The sequence below is a fragment of the Tamandua tetradactyla genome, chromosome 11, assembly GCF_023851605.1.
Source record: "Tamandua tetradactyla isolate mTamTet1 chromosome 11, mTamTet1.pri, whole genome shotgun sequence".
Lineage (NCBI taxonomy): Eukaryota > Metazoa > Chordata > Mammalia > Pilosa > Myrmecophagidae > Tamandua > Tamandua tetradactyla.
The window spans coordinates 79,972,920-79,998,460 of record NC_135337.1 but is presented as its reverse complement, the minus strand read 5'-3'; the positions used below and the strand labels follow the sequence as shown (position 1 = coordinate 79,998,460).

General features: G+C 43.2%; 1 protein-coding gene and 1 pseudogene across 1 annotated transcript; one reads left to right on the top strand and one right to left on the bottom strand.

The window, feature by feature from the left end:
- Nucleotides 1-278: 278 nt before the first annotated feature.
- On the bottom strand, nt 279-20,864 carry LOC143649166 (uncharacterized). Its single transcript, XM_077119367.1, has 18 exons — nt 20,324-20,864; nt 17,927-18,013; nt 17,008-17,121; nt 15,305-15,490; nt 14,692-14,713; nt 13,878-13,966; nt 13,534-13,611; nt 13,036-13,105; nt 12,751-12,868; nt 7,096-7,156; nt 6,950-6,985; nt 6,801-6,868; nt 6,605-6,702; nt 4,897-4,970; nt 2,029-2,653; nt 1,218-1,315; nt 924-1,174; nt 279-576 (listed from the first exon to the last, which is right to left on the bottom strand). Exons 1-18 carry the CDS (start codon nt 20,399-20,401, stop codon nt 279-281), a joined length of 2,451 nt encoding a protein of 816 aa, XP_076975482.1. The 5' UTR covers nt 20,402-20,864.
- A 3,298-nt stretch (nt 20,865-24,162) lies between these two features.
- LOC143649615 (melanoregulin pseudogene) lies at nt 24,163-24,812 on the top strand (annotated as a pseudogene).
- Nucleotides 24,813-25,541: the final 729 nt, after the last annotated feature.

Sequence of the window (25,541 nt, the reverse complement as noted above, 5' to 3'; positions counted from 1 at the left end):
ATTACTGAATAATTTAACATAAGCTACACTAGGGAATACATTCTTCCTTAATATGCCCTGAATGTAGAACAGTACTTATAAAAAAGCACAGATATTTTGCTTTTTGAAAAGCCCCAATTAAGACCACATGGGGAAGGTGGAGGTGCAGGATGAAATCCAGGTGATATGGGGGTCCAAGGGGAGGTCCAGGTGGAGGTGGGAGCTTCAATCAGAAGAGGCAGAGGTCCAAGTGGAGGTCCAGGGGAGGTGGAGGTCGTGTTCCAAATGGAGGTTGTGGTTCAGGTGAAGGTGGAGCTGGAAGTCGTGGTCGAGGTGGAGTGGGGGAGTCGTGTTCCAAATGGAGCTGTAGTGCAGGTGGAGGTGGAGCTGTAAGTCGTGTTCCAGGTGGAGGTGGAGGTTGTGTTCCAAATGGAAGTTGCATTGCAGGTGGAGGTGGGCTGTAAGTCGTGGCCCAGGTGGAGGTGGAGGTTGTTCCACTTGATGTGCTGGTGCATAGGTGTGGCGCTGGAAATCTTGGCCCAGGTGGAGGTGGAGGTGGTGTTCCAAATGGAGATTCCGGTCCAGGTGGAGGTATAGCTGAAAGTCGTGGTCCAGGTGGAGGTGGAGGTGGTGTTCCACCTGGAGGTTGTGGTGCAGGTGGAGGTGGGAAGGCGTGTCCAGGTAGAAGGGGAGTCGTATTCCAAATGGAGGTTCGGGTCCAGTGGAGTACAGCTGAAAGTCGTGTCAGATGGTGTGGAGGTGTGTTCCAAATGGAGATTCCGGTCCAGGTGGAGGTATAGCTGAAAGTCGTGGTCCAGGTGGAGGGGGAGGTGATGTACCACCAGGAGGTTGTGGTCCAGGTGGAGGTGGAGTTGGAATTCGTGGTTCAGGTGGAGGTGGAGGTGGTGTTCCACCTGGAGGTTGTGGTCCAGGTGGAGGTGAACCTGGAAGTCGTGGTCCAGGTGGAAGTGGAGGTCGTATTCCAAATGGAGGTTCTGGTCCAGGTGGAGGTACAGCTGAAAGTCGTGGTCCAGATGGAGGTGGAGATGGTGTTCCCCTGGAGGTTGTGGTCCAGGTGGAGGGGAGGTGTGTACACCTGGAGGTTGTGGTCCAGGTGGAGGTGTGTTGTAAGTCGTGGCCAGGTGGTGTGGAGGTCGTGTTCCAATTGGAGATTCCGGTCCAGGTAGAGGTATAGCTGAAAGTCGTGGTCCAGGTGGAGGTGGAGGTGGAGGTGGTACCACCTGGAGGTTGTGGTCCTGGTGGAGTTGGAAGTCGTTCTCCAGGTGGGGGGAGATGGTGTTCCACTGGAGGTTGCGGTGCAGGTGGAGGTGGGAAACTGGAAGTCGTGTCCAGGTGGAGGTGGAGGTGGTGTACCACTGGAGGTTGTGGTCCAGGTGGAGGTGTAGTTGTAAGTCGTGGCCCAGGTGGAGGTGGAGGTCGTGTTCCAAATGGAGATTCCGGTGGAGGTATAGCTGAAAGTCGTGGTCCAGGTGGAGGTGGAGGTGGTGTACCACCTGGAGGTTGTGGTCCAGGTGGAGGTGGAGTTGGAAGTCGTGGTCCAGGTGGAGGTGGAGATGGTGTTCCACCTGGAGGTTGTGGTGCAGGTGGAGGTGAAACTGGAAGTCGTGGTCCAGGTGGAGGTGAACCTGGAAGTCGTGGTCCAGGTGGAGGTCGTATTCCAAATGGAGTTCCGGTCCAGGTGGAGGTACAGCTGAAAGTCTGGTCCAGGTGGAGGTGGAGATGGTGTTCCACCTGGAGGTTGTGGTCCAGGTGGAGGTGAAGTTGGAATTCGTGGTCCAGGTGGAGGTGAACCTGGAGTCGTGGTCCAGGTGGAGGTGGAGGTGGATTCCAGGTGGAGGTCCGGTCCAGGTGGAGGTACAGCTGAAAGTCGTGGTCCAGGTGGAGGTGGAGTTGGTGTTCCACCTGGAGGTTGTGGTCCAGGTGGAGGTGTGGAAGTCGTGGTCCAGGTGGAGGTGTGGTTGTAAGTCGTGGTCCAGGTGGAGGTGGAGGTCGTGTTCCAAATGGAGATTCCAGTCCAGGTGGAGGTACAGCTGAAAGTCGTGGTCCAGGTGGAGGTGGAGGTGGTGTTCACCGGAGGTTGTGGTGCAGTTGGAGGTGAACTGGAAGTCGTGGTCCAGGTGGAGGGGAGTCGTATTCCAAATGGAGTTGTGGTCCAGGTGGAGGTGGAGCTGAAAGTCGTGGTCCAGATGGAGTTGGAAGTGGTGTTCCACCTGGAGGTTGTGGTCCAGGTGGAGGTGTAGTTGTAAGTGTGGTCCAGGTGGAGGTGGAGGTCGTGTTCCAATGGATTCCGGTCCAGGTGGAGGTTTAGCTGAAGTCGTGGTCCAGGTGGAGGGAGGTGGTGAGGAGGTGGAGGTGGTTCTTCAGGTGGAGGTGGAGGTGGTGTTCCACTTGGAGGTTGTGGTGCAGGTGGAGGTGGAGCTGGAGGTCGTGGTCCAGGTGGAGGTGGAGGTTGTGTTCCAGGTGGAGGTGGCAGTCGAAATGCAGGTAGAGGCAGAGGTCCAGCTGGAAGTGAAGGTGGAAGCCAAGGCCCAAAACACTCCCAAGGTGGAGGAGACAGCCCATATCTCTCCATTGGTGACATAAGTTCTCTCACAGGGTGGTCCATGAAGGGTGGTCTTGGGAAAAGAGGGGGCCCTCTTGCAGTCGTTTTGACCTGAAGACAGAAGGAGTTGAGTTCACATATTACAGACCAAAGCTGAAACCCAAGGAAGCAACTGTCAAAGCCTGGCACCTTTCCCCTCTGAGCAACCTCAGGGCCTGGAAATTCCAACTTCCCACTCAGTCACGGAAGAGTTCATTGATGGCACAGAGTGAACAGCTGTCACCACACAGGTCACGGCCATGTCTGCAGACATGTGTGGTGGGGGCTCTTCTGGGAACTAACAGGCAATTCCAAAGAATAAAGACAGAGTATTCCCACCTGAAGCATCCATTCCAAGGACCCACCTGACCCTCCTCCCTTCACCTCCACCACAGAAGCTCACTATTTGCTATCAAGAACACACAGAATTAAAAGAAATGAAATAGCTCCTTTTCAGAGAACCTTCCTCCAGCCTTTCCTGGCTCATCTCTGTTTCTCAAGACTCTGCGTGTTAAGTGGAACAGTCCCCTTCTCGGTGGAAGGGGACAGAACCACAGAGAGGAACTAGAGCACTTGCCCAGAGGTACACAAATTTAAGAGGCAGAGCTGATTCAACAACAGCTCTGCTTGCAAGATCTGCTTGTCTCCCTCTGCTTCCTTCCCTGACAGAAGGGTCTTCTACTCTCCAGAAATTCTGCCCATAGGCTCATGATCTCTGGGGAGATGGTATCCCCAGAGTCCTGCAAGAGAATGTGGAAAGTGTTTTCTGATAGAAACAATTAGGCTCAGCCTTACTGTTTATCTTAAGTCCTAGGTGATAATGCAGTTTAGTACACTGTGAGATGCACATTACTTTCATTCTATGAAAATTGAGTCAGGAATTCTAAATAACAGAATTCAATAAATGTTCTACTTCAAGGAGGAAAGGTGCATGAGGTATGATCAGGGGAATCACCAGCTTTATTGCCTGCACAAGCCCCAAGAGATCATGCTGATGGTGAACATAATTCAACGTAAGACCTTTACTGGAATTAACCCAACAGGGAATGACTGTCAATGTTCAATGTCTCAGTTTAGTGTACCTTTGCTCTTACTAATTGTGCTGGTTTGAAAGGATATTTGCCCCCTAAGAAAGCCATGTTTTAATTATAAATCCCATTTCATAAAGGTAGAATCATCCCTATTCAATACTGTATATTTGAAACTGTAATGAGATCATCTCCCTGGTTGATGTGGTTTAGTCAAGAATGGTTGTTAAACTGGATTAAGGGATGACATGTCTCCACCCATTTGGGTGGGTATTGATTGGTTTACTGGAGTCCTATAAAAGAGGAAACATTTTGGAGAATGAGAGACTCAGAGAGAGCAGAGAATGCTGCAGCACCACGATGCAGAGTCCACGAGCCAGCAACCTTTGGAGTTGAAGAAGGAAAGTGCCTCCCAGGGAGCTTCATGAAATAGGAAGCCAGGAGAGAAAGCTAGCAGATGATGCTGTATTTGCCATGTGCCCTTCCAGCTGAGAGAGGAGCCCTGACCGTGTTCACCATGTGCCTTTCCAGATGAGAGAGAAACCCTGAACTTCATCGGCCTTCTTGAACCAAGGTATCTTTCCCTGGATGCCTTTGATTGGACATTACTATAGACTTGTTGTAATGGGGACATTTTCTCGGCCTTAGAACTATAAACTAGCAACTCATTAAATCACCCCTTTTAAAAGCCATTCCGTTTCTGGTATATTGCATTCTGGCAGCTAGCAAACTAGAACACTAATACATAAGTTCTCATTATTCAAAACACTTGTACCTAGTAGAAAAATCTTTTGGGATTCTTCAACAGCACATTTCCAAACAGAGGTGGGACAAACTGACTTATGAAATTTACAATGAATCTACCTTGACTAGCATTCACAATTGAATTAAGCATACAAGAAAAAGTTGGAGGGATGATTTTTCATCTTGTAAAGTTATATGGCTCACACCCAGCCCAAAACTGAGAAGTTTTTAAAACTCAAAAACAATAGCAACCTCCTATTGATAACCCAGCACCCTCCCACAGTAAAGGAAATCAGTGGAGTCAGTTGTGCCATGGGATTTAAGTGCGGTTCTCCTTGTGTTCATCACAGAAATACAACACTGAAGGTCCTACTCAGCCTCTAAGCAATACAGCTTCTGGAGGCTCCCCACGGGTGATAAGCTGGGCTTGGAGAAGCCATGCTTGCTGCATTTTGAAAATTGAGATGGTCAAGATATCCCAGACCCAGAGGTGAGGACAGAAGAGGGGGTTATCTTGTCATTGAAAATGCCCACAGCATTTACCTTGCCCTTCTCCGTTGCCTCGGTAGGGAGTGGTCTTCCTGAGCTGCCATTCCACAGGGGTGCTGCACCAGGTCCTGGGTCAGAAAGAAGCAGGAGAACTGTCTCAGCTTTATTCTGACTTGCACATTCTGTTCAGAAGATTCACTGCCCCTACACACCCTTCTTTCACTGCCTTAGACTCTTTACACACTCAGGTCTCCAATAGAGACCCAGGGTTTCCTAGGTGCCTTAGATGACCCCTGATGACCAGGACAGGGACTGTCCCCTGATCCCTGAGAAGGACACCATAAAGCCCTGCCTGCCAACCCAGGGGTTATTACAACATGCAAAGCACTTGAGGACAGGTTAGGTCTCAACTGTATCTTGACCTCAACACTAAAACAAGAAACTCTCAGTAAGTATGGGAAGGGTGAATGATTTATAGGCAGACTTGAATCAATTACGATAAGCAAACTGATAGAGTCAGAATCGAGAATACGGATTACTATGGGATGGGGTAGGGATAGGATATGGAATTTCAGACTTAAAATGTAGAGTGTTCCATTCGGAATGATAGAAAAGTTTCGGTGATGGATGCTGGTGCTGGTGGCATAATATTGTGAATGTAATTAAAAGCTCTGAAACATATATATGAATGTGATTTAAAGGGGAAAATTTCAATACGTAGTATCAGAATACATTTTTTTTTAAATCCCTGGAACTACACAACACAACCAGTGAACCCTAAGACAGACCACGGGCTGTAGTTAATATTGCAGAAAAAAAGGTACTTTCATCATTTTTAACAAGGTTCCATTCCAATCACTAAACCATGGTGTTAATCATAGGGTGGTATATGGGAATCCTGTATTTTATGCATGATTATTCTGTAAACCCACAACTTCTCTAATAAAGAAACATAAAATAAAAATAAGAACTGCTTTGGACAGGAAGAATAACCTATGCATGGATCAGCACTGGTCGGTCCTTTCAATTTATATTTAATCTGACTTCTGTATCTGCCCAGGTGTATATAAATGCTTATGGACAGCATGTACTTATAGGCATTAATATTAGAGCTGTAGAAAAGGAACAATCCACAGGGCATTAATGGTATGACTTGAGGTTACATTTATAGCATCATAGGATTCAAATTACAAAGGTATTAAAGGTATGATGAATACTTCGTATCACAATAAAAATTAAACTGAAAAGAAAAAAAGGACATCCAACAACAAGAAATCCTTGTTGGCAGCCTTAAAGCCCTGTTGAAGTAGACACAAAGCATAGCCAAAACACAAAGCATGAAAATTTCTTCTCTAGGCAGGACATAGAGCCCACATTCTAAAATGCAGTTCATATTATTTTTATAAAAAAAAAAAAGGTAAAATAAATCCTTCAAAGTGGGTATTGCATGGTGGGAGGTGGGTCCTGACCCAGTTCCCTTCTAGTCATATCTCTTTAGTTAAGAATTGAACCTGGGGGAGGCGTCCAGTAAGCTGTGATTCAACATTAATGGGAGAGCATGACCCCCTAGTCCCAGGGGATGGGTGCAAATAGCCATTCTGGCTGGGGCAGGAGGAGGGGAACATTGTCTTCTCACCCCATGAGGCACTATGAGGTCTTTACTAAGTCTTTGGGATGGTTTTTCTAGCAGCACAATGATAACCCACACTATGTGGATTTGGCTGTAGAAAATAATACCTGCTCTTGGCACTGTGCTCCTTACCTCTCCATGGAGATTTCTGTATGTCATATCTTCCTGGCATTGGTTTACAAATCCTGCATTCTCCTCGCAAATTGTTTTTATCAGTTTCTTCCAATAATCTTGAATATAAAGAAAGATTTTAAAATAATAATAATAAGATACAGAAACCCAAGTCTTTTCTTGGATACCAAACCGTTTAGCCTTAAAAACTGTTTACCTCTGTCTCAACTTATGAGATTCAGTGGCCTTCACAAACACCTCCCTCTGTAAAGTACGAGCTCTGAGCTAAGGGGGACAAACACACTTATATTTAGTGTGGTGGTCAATTATGCAGAAGAAGAATGAAAGAAAAAAAAAAATGCTTACCCAGTTGTCATGAGCCTTCTCCTCGTGAAGGATAATCTGAAAAAGACAACACATCAAAAAAAACCATGTTTAGGGTTCTGAGACTCGCTGGAATCACATGCATTAGGTGCTACAGAATTCTGCTACTGTCAGGCAGGGGAGGATACCTGATGTCTGAACGAGCTCTCTGACTTCCACATTCTTCGTTTCATTTCTTCCATGCTTCGCCTATGTATTATAATTATTTTAATCAGTTAAAGCACAACACTGAATACAAATATAAGTACTCTAAACATCTTCTCATCGCCCTCACAACCGTACCCCGATGGACTTTATCTACATGTAAAAACACATTTCACATGATTATAGAGCAGGAGAATCAATGGTATTTCTAGTTAACTTATTTAACATTTGCTGCCTGGATTCTGAGTTGATATGCTATACTGTCTTTAACTGCTCTCACTCTGTCCCTGAGTAATTCTGTTATTGTGTATCCTCCATCATTATATTCTTTGTGTATTTCCCCAGGCTGTAACTGCTGGTCCTATGAAATGGCAAAATCATCTATACGGATTTTATTATTATTTTTTTTTGCATTGGCAAGCACCAGGAATCGAACCCAGGTCTCTAGCATAGCAGGCAAGAACTCTACCTGCTGAGCCACCGTGGCCCACCCATCTGTATGGATTTTGATTCATCCAACACCAAACTGCTTTCCCAAGGAATTATGATAATTTATAACACCGCCAGAAATGTTTGCATGAAGTAAGTTCTTGATAGCTGGGCCATCATTGGAGAGCAGGACATGTCTGATAACTTTTTCTTTAATTGGTCAACTTAACAAATTATTTTTGCTTGTGAATATTCTCAAGATACCTGTCTTCTGACCATTTATGAATGCTTCTGTGGTAATTGGGTCTGACCAATGCACAAAGGATTAAAAATTAAAACAGAAAAAACACACAAGCAGGGTTTCCAAGAGCCACTGCTGCTCAGCAGCTGAACTCATTTGTATTTCTGAACTGCTTGCATGGCTGCTTTTGCCTTCTCCTTTGCAGCTAATGGCCGCCTCTCATATTCCCGCTTCTTGCATTCTTTTAGTTCCAGCTTCCTGGAACAGGGAAGAAACATATGACACTGCTAGTTCCCTAAGTAAAATCCTGTTTTGTTTCCCTCCCAGCAGTCTGAGTTCTGGATTCAAATGTCCCCTCACACCTCCCACATAAACCAGTGGATTTACAAACACAAGCAGAGGAAAGAATCCAAGCCTTTCTGTTAAGAGATAAAAGTCAGAACTTGGGCCTCCTGGCTCCTTCACCTGCATTTCAGAGCTTCCCCTCATAGCTCTCTTCTCCTATTCATTAGGACATAGCATGAACAAATCTAAAAAGGAACTATGAGCCACATTATGTGCCTGCCTGGGGCCAGTTTCTTGGGTGAAAGCTCTCTTTATTCCATTGTAGAAAATCAGGATGGACCAAGTCACCAGAAACCGACACATGAGGCTGACTCGGGCTGATGCCTCTGATTTCTCCACATTTCTCAGTCCAAGGCCAGAGGCCCCATCACAGACCGGCAGACAAAGCGAGACCCTTCCAGGGCATGGCAGCTAAACGCTGCTCAATCCTCGAGTGTCCACAGCTCACATGTGGGACTCCTGCCAGTTACCCTAAGGTTCATGGTTGAGACCAAAGAAATACTAGTACTGGCAGGAACTACTGAATTGAATGTGATCTGAACTGACACATCATCAGAGTTTTATGTCCCAGAAACAGATTTATCTGGAAAACCTCTGAGTTCAGTGCATCAATCTACTTTAACAAGACTGTGTTCACTGACACTGAAGGTTTGAGATTTATTTGCTCGTGCTTTTGTATTTTATTCATGGTTCTGGTTCTAAAGATTCACCACTTGACTTGTGATTTTCTATGGATCAGGAGGAACACAAATGACTCCAGGCATCAAGGACAATAACACCCAAGAGAGGAAGAAGGTTTATGCATTCATTTCTAATTACCTGACCAATACTCCCAGAGATGTTCTCTGCAGGGGCTACACGGTGGTGGATGCCATGAAAAGTCACAGGATACAGATGGGTATGGGCACAGACCCCACCCTAAAAGAGCTCTCAGGATGGTACATAAAAAGTACCATTGAGGCCCAGATCTTGGGAAGGGATAAACAGGAACCTGAGTCATGAGAGACGTTTCAGGGAGAGTTTCCTACAGGCCATGGGTCAATGGGTCTGAATCACCTGATCTGCCCCTGAGAACAAAAAGAATCAAGTAATATGACCCATGTGAGCAAAATCATCTCTGAGTTGACATTGCAGTGAAGCATCATGAATGCAAGATGCAGGAGTGGAAAGAAATGAAGGATTATGGTCACCCTGGCATTCAAAGTATTTTTCCCTAGGTTCGCTGATGAATTCCAGAAGAGACTGCTGAGATACAAGCAAGTTTGGTAGAGTTTCTACATGTGCATGTGCTTAGAAGGTGGCACCCTGGCATTTGGGAACTTGAAAAGCTACAAATTAGGAGTCCTGGTGACCAGTAAATACACTGGCTGCTCTAGGGATTGAGCCTTTTTGAAAAATCACAATTATTGACTCAAAAGGCTCCAAGATTCCTAATGTTCCTAATCACCCACCAAAAATAAATTCCAGTCTTTTCTCTTTCAAATTAATATCCCATGCCTCAATTTCAAATTTTTTTGCCCAAATGGTCAGTAAAAAAGTAAGCAAGCAGATACCCAAATCAACAGGCCATGCCCTCAATCATGAGGCTTACTCTTGTGAAGCTTATGTAGGGAGCAGAGAAGCTCAGACTACCTATAGGCATGCCTCAGAGTAACTTCTGGAGGACCTCTGTTGTTGCTCAGATGTGGCCTCAGTCTCTCTAAGCCCGACGCTACAAATGAAATCATTGCCCTCCCCCCTATGGGGGAAATGACATCCAGGGGTGAAAGTCTCCCTGGAGATGTGGGAGATGAATCCCAGGGATGAATCCAGACCTGGCACCATGAGATCAACAATAACAGCCTGACAAAAAGTGGGAAAAGAAGTGTAATTAATAAAATAATCAATGGCAGAGAGAGTTCAAATAGTCGAGAGGCTACTCTGGAGGTTGCTCTTATGCAAGCTTCAGGTAGACCTTGCTACCTATCATAACCTGCCAACCCCCAACCAGGACCATTCCAGCCAATCCCAAAGAGCAATTAGGGAAATATATAAGATTCCACAAGGGTTCCAGGCACTAGAGTAACTTTCCAGAAACCTACAACCTCTGATGGGTGCCTGGTCCAGATAAGTCCTGAAACCTAGCCCAGTTTCTCTCCCTACCCCATATTAGTGACAGACCTTTCCAATATCAAAAATTTAGAATTGCCATAGCCCAAACAACCCCAAAGAGATGTACGGAAAGATCAAAGATAACAGTGGAATTACACATAGAAGATAGGACTTAACAAATGGATATGAATGCTGAATCATTAAACTGTTATCTCTTTTAGTCTCCAGTATTTTAGAGCAGCTAGAAACAGAAACCTAAAATTGTGAAATTGTAATCCATGTCAAAGTATTAAATATGTTGTACAACTAATTGTGTGCTGTGCTTGGAAATTTATAGCTTTTTTGTATATATGTTATTGTTCACCAAAACAGAAGGGGAAAAAATTGATTGTGGTGATAAAAAAGTATTTAAGCCCTCTAGCCTCCTATATTCTAGAGCAGCTAGAAGGAAAAATATGAGAGGATCGTATGGTAGCCCATGACAAACTCTGGGATCTGACCTGTAACTACGTTTTGAAGAGTGCTCTGAAAACTATTGCTTTTTTATTTCTTTGTTTTGTACATATGTTATACTGTTAATAAAAAAAGATAAAAAAAAAAAAAGTAACCGAGAATAAAAAGGACAGGACAAGGTATTGTGATGTACTAGAAACCAAAGTACAATAAAAATAGACTCAGAGGTTCCCAGACAAAGAAACCACCACGTAAGTAACGGGAAGTTTAAGTGTGTCTCTATGTTCTAGAAATTAGAAGTCAAAATTATGAAATTCATTGAAGAACTAATAGCTATAATCCTGAAAAATAAAGTAACTGAATTTATAAATGCAATCAATGATTTTCCCAGCAGAGTTGAGCACACTGAAGACAGATTTAGAACACTGGAAGATGGGTCCCGTGTATGGGGACCAATTTAGAACCCATACATTCAGGGTTTACTTTAGGTATCAGTGAGTCCTCAGTATCTATCTGCCTATTTGTGCATCATCCTTCTCCAGAAGGACTTAACCTCAGTGGGCAGGGGGTTGTTGTGTACTAAGAATGTAACTGGACATTTTTGCTCAGGAGAGAACAGCAGACATGGATATTAAAAGGTTTCTGGTGGTCCTGTTGACTCTGAAGGTTGGTTGTAACTCATTCCTAGAAGGGAGCTATAGGAAAAGCACAGAGTTACACTTGGACCCAGCTGCGTGGCTGCATGGAGCATCCTATATATGGGTTTTAGGTGCATGGTCCAGGAAACAAACCCGGGTCTCCTGCATGGAAAGCAAGCATTATACCACTGAACCATCCATGCACCCTAGAGCGTCCTATATGGATCGTATCTTGGAATGATATCCTTAGTACGTAGTCTAGAAATTTCACTCCAGCAGCTGTGGAGTGGATGGATTGAGGTTTTGAAGATGCAAGAGGGACATGAAATTGCAGACAAAGTCCCTAGGAGACTGGGCAGGAAAGATGATTGACCCTGAGCTAAGGAAGTGGCTGTGGGAAGGAGAATAGGGCAGCCATGAAACAGCAGACTGAATGGCTGTTGGAGGCACCAAATCCACACCAAGAAGGAAAACAATATTTCTTTAGGTGACTGAATGACCACTGGTGGAGAGATTGAGCCCTAAAAACAAACACTGCAAAGAGACCTGAGTCTGTCAAGGCCAGACATTAAGTGTGAACCTCAAAAAGTTTTGGAGAAAGAATAAACTGGCTGTTTGCTAAGCAGAGAGAGAGGGATAAAGTGGGTAGTCCAGTTTCAGTGTTTACTAGCATCAGGCAGTAGCTGCCTGAGTCCAGAGAAAATACTAAACTGTTCTCAGTGATGGTCATATACACAGAAAATATAAAGAATAGGAGTAGACAGAAACAGCAATGGCGACAGAAATCCCAATGTCAAATCAGTTATTTTGTAGAGTGAGAATTCAAAATGCACTATAAAGTTGTATCTATTTTGAAGTTACCTAATTTCAAAATGTGATGTATATTTCAATACCCTAATGAATTACCCAAGTATACTCTGCAAAGATGTCTTTGTATTTTGTAACTCCCAACCCCTTACCTTTGTGATATTATACAATATTTCTTCTGAATATTTTCCATCTAGTAAGTCTGAAATACATGGCATGGTCGATGGCTATTTTTTCTTTACACTGTTTTAAAGATTTCATTCTGAACCCTTCACACCAACCACTCAAGAGTTTTAAGGCCAAGTACAGTAAATGAAAGAAAAATCCCAATGTTAACTTGGTCACAGAGAATGCAAGGGCGAAATAATTTGCAGAAATTTATGAAAGAGTATGGATGATCGAAATGACAATAGCATCTGAACAGGAGAAACTGGTGGCAACCAACTCCTTCCTCCAAAAATAAATTACAAGCAAGAATCTCAGACACCGTTAGGAAGGGAAAAAAAATAGTTTTACTGATTAATATGGAACATAGATGGCATTAACTTCTCTGAAAAATGACAAATTTATCTACATTGGTCCACACAGTCGTTCACACAAGACTATATGAGGCAGCGAACACGAGAATATCTTACTCTGACAGGTACATTCGGAGCTTCTCTATGTTTACTGCCAGCCTTTTGCTTTCCTCTTCTAATGCCCTGATCTCGGAGCGCAATGCATCACGTTCAGCTTGCACTTCTTTAATATATTCTGAAAAGTAGAGAAGATTGGGTACTGCACTGTGGGCACAGGGACCTGAAAACACGGTTGGGAGGCTGAAAGAAAGGGCCCAAGTCCAGAAATCAGGAAACCATTCCTTACCTTCCAATGTGGGAGCATTTACATTAAGCCACACTTTCTCCTCAATAAGCACCTACCTTCCAGGGTACAGTGGTTGGGGGCCAAGCCTCGCAGGCCGTGTTGGAACATTGGCACTGCACGATTTGCCTAAAAATTGCAAAAGAGATTTTGAGAAATTTTGCACCCAATGTGCAAACAAAACCTCAAACACCAAAACGTGGAAAGATTTAGCAACAACACTTTTACCAACTCTTGGTCCTTGATCTTCTGACCTCCCTCCAGTTCCGATGGGACTTGCATTCCTTCAAACACATCACTTATGATTTTGATTCCACTGAACATTTATTTTTTTATTTTTAATTTTTAATTTTTTTTACATGGGCAGGTACCGGAAATCGAACCCGGGTCCTCGGGCTTGGCAGGCAAGCATTCTTACCTGCTGAGCCACCATGGCCCACCCCCCACTGAGCATTTTGTTGTTACCCTACACGAAACATATTCAGGTTAGTAATGATTATGCAACACTTTTACTTCCATTTTTAAGGTGTGATCCAGGATGAAGAAGATACTTTTACCTTGTATGAATTCAGTTCTTCCGAGAGACTGATTTTTACTCTGCGGAGTTCCCCCACATCATCCTTCAGTCTGATGATCTTTAAAATATATAATAAAGGACTCAGAGTTCAAAATATAAATGACAGTGGTGTTGAAACCAAGCCCCGAGTACATGAGCCCTGACAGAAGTAAAGAACACAATACTCTATACTTATGATGCTGGCTGCAGATTTAGAATGCTTATAGAAAACAAACTGTGATAGAAGACACTGTAATGAAAGAAATCCTACAATAAGAATGGAATAATAAGACCCATGGAAAGAGCTCAAGATTGAAACCTGGAAATAGCAAAATCTATATATACCTTATCTTTGTATTCAGATAATTTTTCTCTGATTATTTTGTGTTCCTTCAGAGCCTCTGAGATTTCTTCTTCGACTTGTAAAACTGTCCCTAAGAAGATTAGAAGAAATGAATAAGAAGGAATTGCCCTGATGTACCAGCAGTAAAGGGGCATGATCTGGTATTATGGGGGCAAAGAGCCTCGAATAGCACCTAGAATTTCAGACTTTCCTGACTGGCATTTACTTCTCACATCAGACCCTGATATGCAATGTATTGGAACCCTGAGTTTCGACAGACATCAATACTTAATTACCCCGACATATGATGCATGTGTGGAGTTCATTACCCCCATTTTGCATCATGCCCATTCCTAATCATTCTCCACTAGAATTAATGGTTCCCACCACTTACGTTTCTTATCAACTGGTACAAATATCTATTACACATCTACTTTACCCAGCAATACTGGAACCTTTTCTGAGCCTGAATTTCCTTGGCATACACCAATAGTGTCTCATTTGTCCCTAGATCCAGATTGTGCCAGTCACCTATCACCCCAAAACTCAGACTAATGTCATCAATTTCTCCCTAAGCTTTTCTAAACAGAACTTTTGTTCTTCAGACCCCCATAATTTGTCCCTCCTCTCAGTCCCTTTTTCCTGTTGGCAGTAATGCTACCTTCTTCTTCATTCAGACCAGGAATTCTAACATTTTCCAGTTATCAAGAAACCAGACATCTTAACTCATGGCATTTTATTCTAACTGAATTAAAACCCACATCAAGCACCAATATTGAGAAACTCTTTCACAGAAAACATAAGCTAAAATCTTACCTGAATATAATCTATGCCCCACCTAGAAGAAAGTAAACAATATTAAATTTAATGTCAAAATAGTTAATGAATATTCTTATGAGAGACTGATTTTTACTTTAGAAGAATTGCAAACTGGTTAGAAGAATTACAAATCTGCTAATTCCACATAAACTGTCAAAATTACATCCAAGTGAAGTTTTAATATTGGGTGGGTTTAGGATAATTAATCCAAACAATGAAAAAAAAAGAAAGATTTTTAAAACATAATTTAAATGGTATGTAATACTTCATTACCATTTTCTGACAAAAGCACTAAGGTAAATACCTAATTTACCTTATCCCCAAACTGGGGATAAAATTTATCCCCAGTTTGGGGATAAAAATCTTTCTCCTCATTTCTAAACATGAACAAATCTACTCAGTTTTAATAATGAGAATGGGAGACGTTTTTATAATAAATATACTAAAGCATCAGTAACCTCAAAGCACTTATTTGTCCACGTCCAGATGAAAACATGAGTTTCAGAACCAGGATTGTTTTAAAAGCCCGTGAGCAAACAAAGGAAAGGCAATATCATGGACTTGGATAACAGAGAAGCTTAGCCTACCTATAGGCATGCCTAAGAGTTACTTCTGGAGGACTCTTTTGTTGCTCACATGCGGCCTCACTCTCTCTAAGCCCAACTCTGTAAGTGAGATCGTTGCCTTCCCCCCTACGTGGGACATGACATCCAGGGGTGAAAGTCTCCCTGGCAACGTGGGAGAGGACTCCCAGGGATGAATCCGGCCCTGGCACCTTGGGATGAACAATTCCATCCTGTCCAAAAGGGGGAAAGAAGTGTAACTAATAAAGTAGCAGTGGCAGAGAGAGTTCAAACAGAGTCGAGAGGCTACTCTGGGGGTTGCTCTTATGCAAGCTTCACTTAGACCTTGTTACCTGTCAAAACCTGCCAAGCCCCTACCAAAACCATCCAGCCAATCTAAAGAACACCTGGGGCGATATATAAGATTCCACATGGGTTCCATACAAGTCCAGAAAGCTGCAACTTCCACACGGATCCTGGTCCAGTGAAGTCCTGAAACCTAGAGGGCTCAGCCTCTCCAGAACATCAGATACTTCCATCTGCCTAACCCACTCTAGTGACAGACCCTTCCAATATGAAAAAATCTTCTGGAGAGGGCAAAATGTTCTTCCAAAACCCCAACTATCCCCAAATGACATCACTGAAGTATAGCTCCATCAAATATAAGCAGGAACCTATTGAAACACCAGGTAAAGGAACAGTTTATTACCTAGAACATATTCTCCCATTCAAATATTGTAAGTGGCGATTAGCTGCTGAGGCAGCTCAAAAAAACTTGTAATAATGGAAACTTATTGTAGCATGGAAACATATAGTGTTACTGAACAATGCATCCAGGAAGATCAGCCTAGAAAGCACTCTTCATCTGAAGGAAGTTCTCAAGGGTAGCGAAGGAGAGAGTAGGGGATGTGCAAAAAGCATGTGGAGGAAGATGCTTCTATGCCTGGAGTATCTTCACTACCTAAGAGTGAACTGTGAATTAAAGGATCTAGTGTTGGGCTCAGATTAAGTAGGACTTCAGGTTTTATCCAGTTATATTGTAAATTTATGATGCAAATATTTTAGGCATGAAACGATTTCTTCTTTTCTATGTAACACTATACTAGAGGAATACATTGTCTCAGTGTTTATAAGAACTTTCAAAAGTGCAATCAAAAAAAAGTAGGAAGGTAAACTTTGTAGGTTTCTAGCAGTAGGATCATGCTGGATAAAAGTGTGTAAATATTTTTAAGGCCTTGCATTAGATAATACGAAACTTCTTTCCAGGAGTATTGTAAGAATTCACAGTTCCACTAACAGTAAATCAAAGTGCCCAGCTAATACTCAGTATTTCACTTTCAATAGAAAGCATTTTTAAATGGAAGTTTTCACTTTGATCTTATACAGCTGTCTTGTTTCCTGAGTTCCTTTTTATTTTATTTTATTTCTTGGATGCTGTGTGGTGGGGGTCACATTTCATTCTTATTTTATGTGAGTATCCCCTTATTAGAGAAAACATTTATTGAATTTTTGTTTGGTTTTTCATTTGCTTCTTTTTCTTTTTTTGTTTGTTTGTTTGATAAGTCAATGGGGTTCCCCGAGTGCTTTACCTCCAAATTTTAAACTAATGATATTACCAGTTTAGCTTCAATTTCAAACACCATTTTTGCATTCATGTTAGTACCCTAAAAGAAACAAAAAGACCACAACTATAAAACGTTTAGGTTTATTATGACTTACAGCATGCTTGCGAGTTAATTGAAATACTCACATCTGGAATACATATCCTTAAGAACATGACAATGGAAATAATGCCCAAGAAGACAGCAACATTGACAGCCACCAGTGGAAATCCATAAATATCGGGTCCAATTCGAAAATGGTCCTATAAAATATCAACTAGCTGAAATAGCAATACTTGAAATAATAAGAACCTCAAAAACTGTACAATATAAGAGGTACAAAGAACCACTCATAGAAATCTTAAATGGGCTCTAAGACATAACCATGTCCCTCAAAACTCTCCAATGGATTCCACTGTTTCGAGGAAGATGGAACGTTGAGGGCTTCGTGTTTTGTGCTTAGCTGGCTTTGTTACTGGAAATTGTGAATGTGGCACCTTTAAGTGGAACACTCAGTCTCCGTGCCTTCCAGAAGGCCATGGATTAACAGGTTGTTATATACATGAATGGAGTAAAACCCACTGATAAAGGAGCAAACTGCCAATACATGCAATATCAGCTAAGTTTCAAAATGATTATTATGAGTAAAAGAACCCAGAAAAAAAAAAGCTACCTACTATACGTTCCTTTTATATAATATTCTACAAAATGACTATTAATCTATATTGACAGATGGCAGATGGGTTGTTGTCCAGCACCCCGGCAGGGAATGTATAGAATGGGGGATGGAGGATGGCAGGTGGACAAGAGGAAACATTTGGGGGTGTTTGCGATGTTTACATTCTTGGTTGCAAAACTGCTTTCATGGATGTACAAACATTTAAAACTGAACAAATCTACATGAGTGCATTTTACTATACATCACTTATAGATCAATAAACCAACAGAAAACAATCTTCATACACAAGCTGAGTTCATTTTGACAAAAAATTCAAAGGTTTTTAAATTTTGGATTGAACCTACAAGCCAATATATAATTATAAATAGTAAATAAAATTAAGAACTTACATTAGTCAAGAAGTCTACTTTTTCAGTAAGATGTTCATAAACTTCTTGGAATAAATCCACTGGAAAAGTTCTAAAAATATAGCTAACCTGTATTAAAAAATGGGCAAAAGTCACAAAAACCAATTAAAATTTATTCAGCAGATAGAAATGAATTCTGATAAGTGAGGGGACCCATATATAAATATATTGCATCATTCTGATGTGCCATATAGATGTATAGATACAACTGATATAATTGAATAGATGATAGTTGTTATAGTTACACTAGTATTGTTATTCCAGTAATAATTAAATAAAGAATAATTTTTAGGCCAACATTATTTTTAAAAAATCTGACGTGTTCTTTCCAAACTTAGCTTCATTCTGTATACAAAATATATTATGTCAGCAGAATACCATGTAATCACCATGTGAAAAAGAGTGGATTATTGTATGTCATAAAGTGTGAAATTATAAGAATTAAGGATGGTTAGAAACCCAATTTCAAATAACTACTGGCAAGAATTCACCTTCCTATTTCACTCATGCTATAAACCAGCACTTACAAGGCATAGTAGTCAATAAACAGCAACCGTGAAAATGAATAGGTAAATTGAATAGGGTGTTTCTGGAATGTGTGGTGACTACAAAAAAAGGTAAGCATACTGGTTTCTGAAAAAACATACAAGAATTTTAGGAGAAAATGCATTTACAGTTTAATTCACACTCATCCACACATCAAGTCTGTTTCATGCAAATTAAACCCTCTCCTGAGGAAGAAACCCAAACTGTGGCCAGCCACCCATCAGATGCTTGATTTCACTTCTGTAGATCAGCCTTGTGAGGAATTACTCATTTAAATTGAAAAAGCAAATAGAGTATTGCTTTAGAAAGACAAACTCTGCATAAATGATTGTCAGGATACACGTAATTACGTGCAGCTGCCTTTGTCAGTTTGAAACTGTTGTAGACCCCAGAAAAGCCATGTTCTTTAATCCTCATTCAATTGGGCTGCATGGGATCTTTTGATTAGGTGGTTTCCATGGAGACGTGTCTCTACCCATTCAAGTTCGTGTTGCTTACTGGAGTCCCTTAAGAGAGAATCATTTTGGGAAGAGACTATTGAAGCAACAGAGCCAACATGAGACCCAGTCGTCTGGAGATGCAGAAAGTAAATGTCCCTAGAGTTGTTCTGGATCCAGTGGCCTTGCTTGAGTCAAGGTATCTTTCCCCGGATGCCTTGGTTTGTACATTTTTATAGCCATAGAACTGTAAGCTTGCAAACAATACATTCCCCCTGTTTTAGTTTGCTAATGATGCTGGAGAGCATTATACCAGAAAAGGAATGGCTTTTAGGAAGGGATTTAATAAGTTACACATTTAGAGTTCTAAGGCCAAGAAAATATCCAAATTAAGGCACCAACAAGAGATTACTTCACTCAAGAAAGGCTGATGCTGCCTGGAACACCTCTGTTAGGTGAGAAGGCGTGTGGCTGGCTCCTGCTGGTCACTTGCTCCTGGGCTCCATTGCTTTCATCCTCTGTTTCCTGTGGGGATTCCTCACTTGGCATCTGTGGGCCTTCACTTAGCTCCTCCAGGACACAACTCTGGGTTCTGGCTTGCTTAGCATCCCACAGGATGGCACATGGCAATGACTGCTGGGCCCTGCATCTCCAAACATCGGGGTCTTGTATTGGCTCTGCCAGCTATGAAGCAACTATTTCTGAGCATTTGCATTTGCTCTATCAGCCCTCCAAGCTTCTCCAAACATCCAACTCTCAGCTCTGAGCTGTCTCCAAAATGTTTGCTCTTCTAAAGGATTCCAGTAAACTAATCAAGACCCACCTTGAATGGGTGAGGTCACATCTCCATCTAATCAAAAGGCCACACCCAAATTTGGGCATGTCACATCTTTATGGAGATGATCTAATCAAAAGTTTAAGGCCTGAGCTGAACCCATAATAATTAGGGACCACTGTTCCCAAGGCTATCAAGCTTTCAGAACTATGGGGGACTTACTCAGGGAAAATATGGAGTACATAAAGCACTGGCCCTTTAAACTGACAGAGCCTGAGGCCCCCTTCTAGCTCAGAGTTTCCAGAACCAAGTCTGGCATCATGACTCCCGTGATAGAATAATTCATTACTTTTTGATGTTATAAAGTTATGCTTCTCAGATTTCCACAGTTTCCACCTTTTCCTTGTGTGGAACCTGCAGGGGTTATAGGACCCAGAACGCAATATGAAAGCAGTGGACAGAGTCCATTAAGGCTGGAGCAAGAAACCCACTCATAGGTAGGTATTGGCTCTGCAAGGAGGACCTATCTCCCCTCAAACACCCCAAGGGAAACTCATCATTTAAACTTACAATGTGACAACCCAGTTAAAATCAAGTAAGGCAAGTGCAACATTTACTCACACTGGCGTTTGGGTGACCCAACATTGACCAGGATGACTGGACCAGGAGGAGCCAAAAGAGGAGCCCCAGAGACCCCATTTTGGGTTGGTCCTTGGGGGTAGCCTTAGGCTGGGAGGAGGGCAGGGGGGGCCGTGGAGGAAGGGGAAGGGGTGGGGTGAGGAGGGGAAGGGGTGGGGTGAGGAGGGGGAAGGGGTGGGTGAGGAGGGGGGAAGGGTAGAGAATGAGGAAGGGGAGGAAAAGGACAGGAAGGATGGCACGGAACTGGTACTTGGGATGGGGGATGGAAGTGGAGGAATCAGGGGAAAAGGCAGAGGGTTCTGGGTGGGAAAATTAGGCAGAGAGTGTGGAAAATGGGCTCAAAATCAGGTCAGCAGGTGAAATGGCAGGATACAGAAGCAGGTACGGTGGGACGCTCAGGAGCGCTAGGAGCAGGTGGAGGAGGATCAGACCTCCTCTCCGCCTTCTCCCGTTTGGCCGCTACCGTAGCAACCCGGCGTCTTATATCTCCCCCCTCGCCCAATCAGAAGCCTTCCTCCTGGCACGTGACAGTGGAACCCCGCCCCGTGCTTGTTGTTAGAATGCCCCTCCCCCACCTCTGCTCCCCGCCATGCCATCCCAACGACAGTTCCTCTCCAGAACCGTTAGGGACCTTCTGATTTCTTGTCCTTGTCCCTCTCTAAATACTTGCTATTTTAAAAAGCCCATCAAATCTGTGAGAGCAACGTTGCCAGTCCTACAGAAAGATGGGCAAAATAATTTGGAAAATACAAATGCATCAGTTCATGAAAACTGTTGAACCTCAGGAGTCACTGGGGAATCACAAAGCCATCTTGATAGATCTGCACACCCCCAACCGGTTACAAATGAAAGTGTCCAACCATAGCAAGTGCTCAGACGCCTCCGAGCAATGGGAACGCCCCTGCACCCCTGTTAGGGGGATAAGTTGGTGGTTCCCCTTTAAACTTGAACTCAGTAAGATATGTTATTCAGATATCAGTGCTTATGAGCACTGGAAAGCACAGACCCGAAGTTTATAGCAGCCTCGTTGGGATTGGCCAAAATCTGGAAATAAGGCAAATAACCATCAATGAAAATAGAGATTGGTTACCTAAGGCTACCTAAGAGAGTGTAGTATTGTCATTACATATATATATATGGACTCTATGAAATTTTAAGGCTTGCCACAGAAGTAGGTTACCTAAGGCTCTTTAAGACAGTTTAGTATTGTCGGAAATACATTTATATCTGTTAAAAGTAATAAAACATCCAGAAGTAACTCCAAACAGTAAAGGCAGCCACCTTTTTTCATTTGTTTGTTTTCGCTATGTAGTTTTATAATCAATATCAAAGTCCAATACTGGGTTAGGGTTAAATCACTTCAAGTATTTCTGGCTATTCTAAAACACTAAACACTAAAAATAAATATCTGCATAATAAGTCAGAGTCACAGTTATTTGTTACATTCTAATTTCTCATTACATCTTCTCCCTCTCATTTGATCATCCTCTCAATCTTCAGGAAAAAAGTTAATTTACTAGGAAAAGCTTTTATAGAGACTTAGAGCCTAGAGCACTCCATAAGATTTTCAAAATTACTACAGTTTGGGCTTGGCTAACTTTGGTAGTTTGCAACTTCTGTTTGAAACTTGAGAGACAGATTAACATTCTTCCCAGCTGCTAATGCTACACCCCTAGAGAGGGCACTGAGTTCAGCCCCTTGTGCGGAGGGTCCAGAAGGTTGAGACTTTGTTGCATAATCTCCAGGAGAAAGACAGCTGCATCGCCTGCCTTTCTAACTCCTTTCACAACGCTTCTCTCATCCAGAAATCATTCTAAGTCTGGGTTATGTGGGCCAGGAGGGCTGACCTGCTAGAATAATTCTGAACTAGTGCCTCTGTGCATTTGTGTCCTAGGGTTACATTTTCCTGATCTGGGACTTGCAGTCAATAGGGTAGCTGTGCTTAGAGTGGTTCAGACTTGGATTTGAACGTCTGGTGTGTCTAAGAACTGGGCCTGATATTTCAGGAGCCTATTATTTGAAAGCCACTGAGGTCCTTTTGCCTCTGGCATGTCTCTGACTTGGTGAGGAGTATACACTGGTAGAGTCTGTCCCTGTGTCAGCTTGGAGGACCCTGCTGCTGTGAGGCAGGGCAGCCATCCCTGTAATGTGGCATCTAATGGCTTTGAAAAGTATGCCACAGGTCGGGGAATGTTTCCAAGTTTTGTACTAAGACTCCTAATGATAACCTTTCTTTTCAGTTACACGTAGGTAAAGGGGCTTATTTATGTGTCAGGCCCAAGGCAGGCAGGCTATTCGCACCCCATTCCAAGGGGGCACTGTCTACACCCCTGATGGTTTCATACACAGGCTATGCAGTTCCTCCAAATTGGGTGTGTTAGGGTTCTCTAGAGAAACAGAACCAACAGGAGATACCTACAAATATGAGATGTGTAAAGGTGCCTCATGCAATTGTGGGAATGGAAGATTCTAACATCTGGAGGGCAGTAGTGAAGACGGCAGCTTTGATGAAGGGTCTGGATGAACTCCACAGGAGAGGCTCACTGGCTGAAGAAGCAGTGAAAGAGTCTCTTTTCTTCCTTAAAAGCCTTCAGATAGATTATCTCATTGTGAGTGACACGCCTTAGTTGATCACAAATGTAACCACCCATAGATGCATCAACTGACTGATGATTTAATACACCAGCCTTCCAGCTTATCAACCAGCCATGAAATATCCTTGCAGCAACGGTCAAGCCAGTGCTTGACTGACCAGACAACTGGGCATAATCTCTTGGTCATACACCAAACCTAAACATCACATGGGGTAATCCAGATCGTGCAATATCCTGTCATCTCCAAGAAGGCTATTACCTGTTTCTTGATCAGTGGTAGCACCAAGCATAAATCTGGACTCTTTGGGGTGACAAGAGCGCTCCCATGGGCGAGGATAAACCCAAGGTAAAAACTATTTGCAGGCAAGTAGAGCCTTACAAGCTGACACTAGATATCCCCATTTGGCAATGGTGTCCATAGGAGCTTCCCTAGTAGACTGCAGATTAATAAATCATCCACATTCTGAAAGGGAGCCAGAGTCTAAGGGCAGGAAGATGAGGTCCTGCACTAGTGAACTCTCAAAGACACGAGGGATGGCCCTAAACCCTTGAGGTGTAATTGTCCAGGTGAGCTGGACAATTAAGGCGAATAGAAACTGAGAACCTGGGTGCCCGTGTGTGTTAGATTCAGTTGTCAACTTGGCCAGGTGAGCATACCTAGTTTTGTTGCTGCGGACATAAGCCAATAGTGCGTGAACCTCATTTGTTGCTAATTACATCTGCAGTCGGCTAGGAGGTGTGTCTGCTGCAATGAGTGACATTTGACTTAATTGGCTGGTGCTTAAATGAGAGAACGCAAGGTAGCACAGCCTAAGCAGCTCAGCATTCCAGGGCTTTGGAGATGCAGAAAGAAGTCACCCGGGGAAAGTTGTTGGAACCCAGGGGCCTGGAAAGAAGACCAGCAGAGACCATCCTGTGACTGCTATGTAAGAAAGAACCTCTGTGGAAAGTTGGCTGCCTTTCCTCTGAACAACCAACAAAATAAATCCCCTTTTATTAAAAGCCAATCCGGAAAACAAAACGCAAGTGGAGTGCGCCTTTGGGTTCTGGGCGGTGGAGGCGCCTCCTCCCTCGACCGCGTCCCCGGCCGCGGCGTGATGTGCACAGACCGACCCGCGACGCCCGGGCCTCAACTGTCCCCGCACCTGGACGCCGGCTCGGCGGCCGCGTCCCAGCTGTGGTCGCTCGCTGTGGCGGTTTTCTCAGAGTCAGCCGGCAGCCGCGGGGGCAGTTGCACTCCATGGGGCTGAGGGACTGGCTGAGGACCGTGTGCTGCTGTTGCCGGTGCAGGTGCCTGGAGGAGCCCGTCCTGCCCGAGAAGGAGCCCCTGGTCAGTGGTAACAATCCATATTCCTCGTTTGGAGCAACTCTGGAGAGGGATGATGAGAAGAATCTGTGGAGTGTGCCTCAGATGCGTCCCACACCGAGGCAGATGATGACAGAATCCTTTACAACTTGATAGTTGTTCGTAATCAGCTGGCCAAAGACTCAGAGGAATGGCAAAAACTCAATTATGATGTCTATACCCTGCGGCATATTCGAAGGGAAGTAAGAAACAGATGGAAACACATTTTAGAAGATTAGGTTTTCAAAGGAAGCAGACTCTTTGTTGTCAGTTACTAAACTCAGCACCATCAGTGATTCTAAAAACACAAGGAAAGCTCGAGAGATGTTTTAAAACTGGTGGAAAGACCAATATTTTTCCAGCAAGTCGGAGCTCTCAGAAAGTTACCTTTTGTTGTGGACCGTCTCATTGCTGTTGATGCGCAGAAGAGTTCTTTAACATCACCAGTCAAACTTATCCCAAGAAGCCTGGAGTCCCATGCCTGGCCAAGGACCAGAAGGAAGTGCACTACCTTCCATTTCCAAGTCCCTGAAGAAAAGCTCGAGGCAGAAATGGAATTCTTCCACTGGGACTCAAAAGCCAACCAGAGTTGGACAGTTACATGACACAAGTGGAGGGCTGGCTGAGTGACACATGAAAGACTCTGAATCCTGCAAAACCTAAGGGTCTGGATATCTGATCTTCCTGAAGCCCTTATTCTATGAAATGTTCAAGTTGCATCGGCAAAGAGTTGAAGAATTGGTCGGAGGGATATTTCATAATGGGCGCTTAGATTCTAAGAGAACCCATTTCCCTGGCTTTGATTTTGGTTGTATAATAAGCTCTAACCATTTATCCTACTAGGAACGTGGGATATTCTAGTTAATGAAATGACATGGTTGACAGAGGGAGCTATCATAGAGTCCATGTATGGATTACCAGTTTTTAAAGAATTATCATATAATGTAAGCCAACACCAAAATAATATTAGGCTTAATGTGACATTTCTTTGAGTCAGAAGAACCTGTAGAACCTTGGAGGGTGTCAGAGGCAGCCTCTTGAGTATCAGTTATGATTATTCAGAAGTGCAGGTGTATCAGATGATAGAAATGCTTAGAAATGTTGCTCAGAAGTGAATTCCAAATAGATTGCCCACTTCCTGTTTACCTACATGTAAAAAGTTCTGTCTTTAGTTATAGTACATGCATCCTAACTTCTCATGTTATCGATATCAAGTTGTCTTTATTTTTGACATATTGTCCATTTCTACTGTAAAAACTCT